The sequence below is a fragment of the Elaeis guineensis genome, chromosome 3, assembly GCF_000442705.2.
Source record: "Elaeis guineensis isolate ETL-2024a chromosome 3, EG11, whole genome shotgun sequence".
In the NCBI taxonomy this organism is placed as follows: domain Eukaryota; kingdom Viridiplantae; phylum Streptophyta; class Magnoliopsida; order Arecales; family Arecaceae; genus Elaeis; species Elaeis guineensis.
The window spans coordinates 101,588,207-101,597,671 of record NC_025995.2 but is presented as its reverse complement, the minus strand read 5'-3'; the positions used below and the strand labels follow the sequence as shown (position 1 = coordinate 101,597,671).

The 9,465-nt window shown below is 39.3% G+C and overlaps 1 protein-coding gene across 1 annotated transcript; it reads left to right on the top strand.

The window, feature by feature from the left end:
- Window positions 1-7,623: 7,623 nt before the first annotated feature.
- On the top strand, window positions 7,624-8,870 carry LOC105041382 (probable carboxylesterase 2). The gene has a single exon (XM_073254161.1). The coding sequence runs from the start codon at window positions 7,739-7,741 to the stop codon at window positions 8,693-8,695; it is 957 nt and encodes a 318-aa protein (XP_073110262.1). The 5' UTR covers window positions 7,624-7,738; the 3' UTR covers window positions 8,696-8,870.
- The last annotated feature ends 595 nt before the right edge of the window (window positions 8,871-9,465 follow it).

The following is a 9,465-nucleotide window of genomic DNA, read 5'->3' as shown; positions in this document are numbered from 1 at the left end:
ATTACAATTATAATTTCTATTTTTTTTCAATTCTTTATGTCTTTATAAAAATTTTTTAGCCTATTTTTCAATTTTTTTGAATATTTCTAAAATAAATTAATTTTAATTTGACAAAGTAATTTGAATGCTTATTTTTATTTCAATTAATCTCTAAAATTTTGTTTCTTTTAAATTTTAAATTATAATTTTTTTATTATTTAAATTTTTTTTAAAATAAATTTTAGGACGAGCATTTCGAACGATGTTTTCAATTAAATTTCAAATTTTTATTTCTTTCATATTTCTTTCTCTTTTTTTTATTTTCTATGATATTTTTTTTTATTTCTTAAGATTTTTTTTGACATCTTTTAAAAAATATTTTAAATAAAAAATCTAAATTAATTTTTTTAATGAATTACAAATTCAAATCTTTATATTTTAAATTTCAATCAAAATTACAATTTTAACTTATTAATTAATTTTAAATTTTAAAAAACTAATTTTCCCTTTTTTTCATGATTTTTTTTCTTTTTTTTTGGGAAAATATGAAAATGCCATTTTGAATGGCGTTTTTAAAAACGCCATTCAAAATGGCATTTTTAAAGTCGCCATTTGCAATGGCGTTTCTTCTCTTTTTTTTTTGGGAGGATGCCACCGTGGAAATGGGGGGTGACGTGGAAGGGGAAAAAACGCCATTCAAAATGGCGTTTTTCCCTTTTGCATTAGTTTGGTAAATAAGTTTGGTTTTAGTATATTTTGATAAATAAATTTATTTTTTGCATTATTCTGGAAAAGGACTCTCGGGGGAGAGCGTTGGAATTTTTGAGTGGAAAGGGATGGGATAGGGACCGGTGATTGAAGTAAAATGACCCTTCTTTACCGAAAAAAAAAAAGTAATATGATCCGCTAGGAACGGTACTTAATTGCGGGTCAACACACTGCTAACACACAGCAGTGGCTCCTCGTCTCAAGATATTAAATTATATAAAAAAATATTATATAAAAAAATATTATTTATTTTTTTAAAATTTTAAATTTTTTATTAATTATTTATAATAAAAATTTTACATCATTAATAATTAATTATTTATAATAAAAAATTTAATTTATATTATAAATAAAATTATTTACAATAAAAATTTTCATCACAAATAATCTATCATTTATTTTTTTTAATTTTTAATCTTTTATCAATTATCTATAATAAAAATTTTACATTGTAAATAATTTAATATATACAACATAATTTTTTTTACATCATAAATAATAAATTATTTATGATAAAAAATATTTTTTATCATAAATAATCCATTATTTGTGACGTAAATTTTATTAAATGGCTAATACATATATTTGCAATGAAAATATTTTCGTTGTAAATAATTCCGTCGCTAAAATCCTCTTTTCTTGTAGTGTTAATTAAGTCCAAAAATTTAATAGAACCTAATAATGATTTTTAACCATTCAAAAAATGATAAAAAAATTTAATATTAAAAAAATTAATATTATTAGAGACGGTATTAGCGACGGAATAATATGCCGTTGCTAATAATTTTGAAAAAAATATTATTTTATAATTTTTTAAAAAAATTGATATTAAAATTTAATATTTTTAAAAAATTTAATAGTATTAACGACGGTGGATGGATTTTAGCGACGAAAAATATCATCGCTAATACCCTGACAGAGTTGTACTGACCGTATTATCAATGGCCATCACTACCATCGGTAATAGTCCGACTAAACAACACCCCCAGTCCATCGAAGGGAAAAAAATTTCATGCTCATTCTCCTCCTTCCCTCGAGTCCCCTCTCGTTCTCCTCCTTTCCAGATTTTCCCACCTCGTCAGTGCCTCCTCCTGATCGACAGTGACCCTACATGCATCCTTCCCAGTGTTCTCCACTCCTCGTGCATCCTCCTTTTTGGTGTCTCAACCCCACCGGTGTCTCCTATGCCGTGGCCCCGAGCATGCTGCCCCAACCTCACCTTGCCCGTGGTCCCCCTGACCCAGCCGGTGCCTCCCACATTGCGGCCGCACCGACCCTGTTGGTGCCCCGTACATTGTGGCCCTGAGCCCGCCACCCCAGCCCCACCTCACCTGCGGTCACCCCAACCCCGTCGGTGCCTCCTATGCCGCGGCCCCGAGCCAGCCACCCCGGCCCTGCCTCGCCCGCGGCCACCTCGATCCTGCTGGTCGGATCCTATGGCCTCTGCCCCACCGGCCTCCCCATGGCCCCATCCCCATCGGCCTGACCGTGCGGCCCCAACTCCGCCACCCCAACCCTGCGGCCCCTGCCCCGCCACCCCATCTCTGTGCCAGTAAGCCAACTATTGTGAGTATTAGCAACGGTATTAGTGATGGCTAGTATTGTCTCATGGTTAAAGGTGCAGAGGAACTTGCAATACTTTATTTTTCAATGGCTATATTCTTATAGTTGCCTTCTTATTTTTTCTGATGATGATCCAAACTAAATGAATATTGAAGGAACTAGCCTCTTTTTCTTCTTCTCATATGATCTCTTAAAGCTGATGGGCGCCAATGAGTTTTGGTTGCTATATTCTTATGGTTGCCTTCTTATTTTTTCGGATAATATTCCAATTGAAGGGTCTGGCCTCTTTTTCTTCTACCCATATGATGTCTTAATGCTGATGGGTGCTGATGAATTTTGCTTGCTATATTCTTATGGTTGCCTTCTTATTTTTCTGATGATGATTCAAACTTAATTAATAGATATTGAAGGAAATAGCTCCACAGATTGCTATGGATCTTTTTCTTATTCCCATATAATGTCTAAACCTGATGGGTGCCGATGAATTTTGCTTGCCATTTTCGAGAACAACAGAAGATTTTACACAATGAGAACTGATCCCTTCTTCTGCATGTTCGGAGTCCTACATCTTTTTTTCTCTTTTTGGGAGGTCATTGGCCCTAAAGCAGCAACTTACTAGTATACTATTGACTGAAACTTGCCTTTCCTTAAATACCCCCTATAAATAGTAATTTTCTTAGAATCCTACAAGCTTAGGAAGTCATGGACTGGGGCTCCACTTACCTAAATATCTATTTATTTTTACTAGATCACTTTGATGCCTCTAGTAACATTGTCCTTGATCTGTGGCAGATGATGCACCACAGCAGATCTATCTCTAAACCCGATAATCAATGTCGATCCTTCATCAGAGAGATTAGATATTATATAAGATTGTTAGTTAACATCTGTAATGTATCAATAGAAAAATGATTCTTATCTAGTAGTACATAATAATATGTTGGTTTGCATGGCTACAAAGATAGAAGTCAAACTCTATCGGATGATAAATATTTATGACAAGTTACCTTTCATCGAAGAAAAACTACTTCTTGTAGAAACTAAGATGCTCGAAAGGGAACTAAAATTGTACATCATCAAGATCCGGACAAAAGTATCCTATTGATGTAGTCAGGTATTTTTTTTCTGATTTATATTTCAGACTAATATTGTTCATTTTTTCTTTAGTCATAAATTATAAATGTTACTTTTATGAACATGGTACAAAGTTAAAATATCATGATATATAGTTAAATAAATATGATACATAGTTATTTTATTTTGGTACACAGTTAATACAATATAATATATAGTTATTTTTATTTTTAGAGATTATAAATTATGTCTTCCTAAGATCAAAGCCATTACAGTCGACGAGGGAGCTCTGAAAAAGAGAGCTCTCATGCAGCCAGCTTACATGGTTCTGCAGCACACATGCCATGTGATAAACTCTAATACTTTAATTATTCTTTTTTATATTATTTTATTCTTTATTATCTAATATAATATTCTTTATGATGTCTTGATACTCTCAGGTTTGGAGGACAGGGGCTCATCAGTGACCTCACAGTCACATGCAGCAGCGATCGACTCTCACACACAGAGCTATGGTAGAGGATCCGTCTAGCTTACGGTACCTCCAACTCGATCTAAAGATAGAGAGCTCATCCATATTCAGAACCACTCATAAGTATTATATCTTTACTGAATATATTTAAAATTTAGTCATTATAAAGTTTAACATTTATTGATCAAAATCAATTTTGCAGCACATTTAAAGAGAGCTCTGTCTCTCATGTGGTTATCGGGACCATCCGACGATTTATGCTGGGGTCAGTGGATACGCTCTTCAGTTGGCCGTCAGAGGCATGTAATACAGCCTGAAAGATGTTTCAGATAAGTCAAAGGTGTTTAATTTAATAATTCATGGTAGGTTTGTATTTTATTTATTAATACACACTTCTACTTACAAGACTACTACTTATTCTTATCTCCTTAGGATGAGGAGGCTGGCCATCCGATCTTCAAGCAGGTGGCCATACGTAAGTTTCGAGATAGATTACATATCTATAGCAGTCCGTCATCAAGCATTTCAATTTTCAATCACCATCGGATTGAAAGTCCTACAGAGATCACTGGATGCGAAGGGACGTATGGGAGGCCATTTGCGATCAATGGAGCTTAGTTGAAAATTTCATCAGCAGATCGTAGGTTGATACCATGGCTCTAAAGATGTTCAGTCCCAGTTGCCAAAAGATAGCATTATATACAGAGGGCACTCTAACAATCAGAAAATCAATTTGGATAGTAGACTGTTTGGGCTCCTAACCAATTATGACTGGCAAGATAATAACTCCTTCAATCGATATAATGTCTCCAATGAAGCCTATAAGAGTAGAGTTTAGTCTACCTAACTGATCCAAGAAAATATCTATTTTGAAAAATACATCATAAAATAAGACTTCAGCTGAGTTTTTATTGTCCATCAAAATATGGCATACATCATAATTTACAATATTTAAAGATACTACTATCGCATCATTATTCGAAAACTGAACCCCATACGCATCTTCCTGAAAGAAAGTTATGGTTTCCTTAGACCTTTGCCTTTTAGCAGACTTTTCGTGCACTATTCTACCACATCCCCCAATGATGGCATTGATTACACTAGCTGCAGATTGACTTTTAGTTGCTTCTTCTTATTGAGGTTGTTCTGCCTAGCAAGGTGCCCTTGGTGGATCCTCATGCTCCCCCTTATGCACCAGATGAAACAATCGAGTCGATCCCACCAGGTGAACTGCTCGATTTTATCTTGGAGTGGGATGCAGTCCTCGATGTTATAGTCATGGTCATGATGGTAGAGAAAGTACATATTTCGATTGCACTAATCTGACCGATACCATATTTTCTCTACCCTAGGAAATTGCTATCTGATTTTCATGAGCACTTGAGTTCTGAATATATTAAAAGAATTATAGTTTGTGAATCTCCTTTACGAAGACAAGCATCTCGGTGATGGGTGATGCTGTCCCCTGGAACTCTTTGGTCATCGGCTCCAAGGAGGAGATCTAGATCATCAATGCCAGGCAGTGTGCTGGACCATTATCGATCTCTCGGGGGGTCCTCTCAGATCGGGGAGAGCTTGGGGTCTTCTTTCTTTTCCTCGATTGTAACATTAGTCGAGGTCCCATGCTTCTCGAAGGTTTTTTTGGCTTGGACATATATCTTAGCCCGATCCAGCATTTCAATGAAGTTCTTTGGGTACTTCTTCTCTAAAGAGAAGATAATAGAGTTTTTCTAAAGTCCGCCCTTCAGGACAGGCATCGTAACCAACTGGTCTAAGTCATACATTTTCAAGATGGCCGTGTTAAAGCGGCTCATATAGGCTCGAAGGGATTTCTTTCCCTTTGTTTGATATTCATCAGGGAACTAGATTCCTGGTGTTGTCTTTTGCTGCTGACGAAATAGGTTACAAACGACCAACTCAACTGATCGAAGAGTGAATGGAGCCCAACTTCAAGCCTGAATATGAATCTCGAGCCATCTGTTTAGGAGTCAAAGAGAAGACTCGGCACAGGATTCTGTCGCTTGCTCCACGAAAGAGCATGAGAGTCTTGAAACTCTCCAAGTGATCCACTGAGTCAGTTGACCTATAAAATAAGTCTTTAATTGAGATTAATTTCAGTGGAGATCCTCTGATGCTCAAGTCAAAAACTTGCAGAACAGATAAAAATGAGTGTACAAAAGAGAGATTGCATACCTTGGGATCTTCTGATTATCTCTATTTATAGATCGAGGCGAGAGCCGTAAGAAGGAAGAGTTATGGGAGGCTATCCCGACTTCTTCAGATACGTCATTTCAAAATTTTCGGCATGATTTTTTAGAATTTGATGGTGATGCTTGTCTTGTCCGATCAGTGGCTAGTTGCTCCCAGTAGTCGTGTGGTTTGAAGGAATACACAGGATCTCCTAATAACTCTTCTAAATTTATCGATCAAAGTAAAGGCCGGTCGAAGCAGAGATTGACAGCTAAAGCATGGTGGTTATTGGAGATAGAAGTCGACGGTCAATGTATGGGTCGGTGGCCGACCCTTAGGTCAACTACGATCATGGTTAGACAGTGTCTTCAGTTCGGACACTAGAGATTTTCTATCCATAATACTATTTAATTACTCATCAGCTACTGCAACAAACTATTTGACAATATTACGACTCGCAAAGAGCCCAAAAAGAACCTGTTAAAATCTTGAATCCGATGAGGAGGAAGGATGGAGAAGGGCCAACAAGAATGGAGGTGAGGCGGTGAGGGCACGAGAAAGAAGATGAGGGCCAGAGTGGATGGAGGTGGAAGCGGTAGGAGAGGGGAGGGCGGCGGAGATGGAGGAGGATCGGCAACAATGGAGGTGCTCACATGATGGTGGAGGAGAGCCGGTGAGGATGGAGGGCTTCTCCTTTCTTCCTCTCTGTGTTTGACCATGAGATCAGACAACATATCTCACTCTGCGGCCACCCAACAAAAGCACTAGCCCTTCTCGTGTGAGGATGGAGGAGTAACAATTAGGATGGAGGTGCTTGCACGAAGATGGAGGATTTCTCTCATGCTTCGATGCTCGACCTCTGAGATCGAACGCGAAAAAGATTAAAGATGATGAAACCAACACATCGTGTCCGCTACATCTGTCTTCGCTCCATTATCCCCTTCATCCATATCTCAAAGCTAATCAGTCAATTGGACGGTCAACGTCACCATGAGAGAAGACCGGTCATCCTTTCATGCAAAGAAAGTAAATCCCATCCGTATTAAAGAGCTGGTTCCTTTGGACCTATGCAATCATAGCCCTACAAACCCTAATTGTTTGGCCTCTTTATTGCATGCATCAGGTGCAATTGACCTTCAAAGTCGCCCCCACTCATCATTGAATCCGGCTCCTCGTGGTGCATGCTCATGCGGTGCATCATGCTAGCAAGCAACATGTGCCACATATACGTACAGTCTATATCTGTGTGCTCGTTGTTTGCTGGTGGGTGCACCATAAAAAAATTATTAATTAGAACAAGTCTATCACGTGCATCTTGCACCATCCAATAACAACTAGCACATCATCCAAAAATATAATTTTTTTATTCAAAATAATAAAAAATAAATATTTTTTATTTAAAATTTTAAATAAATATAGATAATAATATATATTTTTATTTATTTTAAATAATATATTAATTTATTATTGGATGATGTAAGATATATATAATAAATTTATCCTAACCAATAAGTTTTTATCACGGGGGATCTGCACTCCCTAAAAGACCCTCCCTATTAATCTTTACCTTGTGAATCACCATTCCGCAAATCCCGCACTACCCTCGTCGAGGAGGACACCCCACCCCAACCCCCAACGCAAGATCACAGCAAACCCAAGCAATTGCTATCTCATCCCACCATCGCATAACCGATGGATTCCAAAGCTGAACTCCAATTTGAGTACCTCCCTTTCATCCGCACCTACAAGAGCGGCCTCGTCGAGCGCCTCTGCGGCACCGAAATCCTCCCCGCCACCACATACCCTGCCACCGGCGTGGTCTCCAAAGACGTCATAATCGATTCCGACACCAGCATCGCCGCCCGCCTCTTCCTCCCAACTTCGGCCCGCCACCTCCGAAATAAGCTCCCGATCGTCGTCTACTACCACGGCGGCGGCTTCTGCATCGGCTCCCCCTACTGCCCGCCCTACCACTTCTTCGTCAGCTCCCTCGTTGCACGAGCCAACGTCATCGCCGTGTCGGTAGACTACCGCCTCGCGCCGGAGCACCCGCTCCCTATCGCCTACGACGACTCCCTCCGCGCACTCCAGTGGGTGGCGTCGCATGCCAAGGGCGGACACGAGGAATGGCTGGCGAATCTTGCAGATTTCGAGCATTTATTCTTGGCCGGCGACAGCGCCGGCGCAAACATTGCTCACAGGATGGCGGTTAGAGCGGGGGAGGGTGGGCTGAAGCATGGGGTGAGGATCAAAGGGATGGCGTTCTTGCACCCATTCTTCTGGGGGACTCAACCGGTGGGCTTGGAGACGAGGGACGCCGGAGTGAGGGCTGGGATAGAGGGGCTGTGGCAACTGGTGTGCGCTGGGAGGATGGGGATGGACGACGAGTGCGCGAACCCGATGGCGGATGGGGTGGCGGGGATGGCGGGGGTGGCGTGCGAGCGGGTGTTGGTGTGCGTGGCGGAGATGGACGTGCTAAGGGAGAGGGGCAAGGCTTACTGCGAAGGTCTGACGAAGAGTGGGTGGGGAGGAGAAGTGGATCTGCTGGAGTCGGTGGGGGAGGAGCATGTGTTCTATATGTTCAGGCCTGAGTGCAAGAAGGCTTTGGAGTTGATGGAGCGTCTGGTAGCTTTCTTCAGCCGGGATTAGTTTCCATGCAGATGCTTGTGGTTTATATGTTGAATCTATCGTTAGTATCTGAATGTATGTTGTCTTAGTTTATATGAGTAACTACTCTTGTAACGCTGGAACTTATAGATTACCATGAATATTTCTCAGTTCCATCTTGAAGGAATAAATGGTCTTTTGACGCTATAATAAATTTAAATTTCTTGGACGTCTCCTTGTTAATATAGGTCTGTGACATCGAAGAGAAGAGCAGGATTTGGGAATTCGTTTGCTTCGCCTTTGCTGAAAATTACAATATTCGTCTGCAGATAGTTTAGATTCAACATTACTTCAGTATTAATTAATTGCATATTTTCCTGCTTCGAGATGGAGTATAGGATCCGCGACCAACCAGCTTAACCATTTCATGGAAAGGACTGGTAATGTCAATAGTGGCAACCTTATTTTATTTCTGCTTGAGAAACCATATAATGAAGGAGAGGAATTCGATAAGGCCACCGAGGATTGATCTGGATGGGAGTGTATAAAGATTGGTATGCTTAGTTGTACCAGCGGGATTCCCATTTTAAAGTAAAAAAACTAAAAAATAAGATGAAATGACATCTCAGGTGAGTTTTTAATCTCATTAAATGCCAATTTAATTGTCATCTCTTCTTTTTCATTTTGTTTTTTGTTTTTTTTGGTAAGATTTTTTTAATTTTTTGGTAAGAATTCTTTTTCATTTTGTTTTATTTTCAAGCCGTTGTGGTCAACGACAATGGGGTTTTGGGAGGATACCCAAGCAGCCTAGA

Bases quoted from the DNA above. Each gene is read 5' to 3' on its own strand.
- LOC105041382 (XM_073254161.1), top strand. From the start codon at position 7,739: ATGGATTCCAAAGCTGAACTCCAATTTGAGTACCTCCCTTTCATCCGC.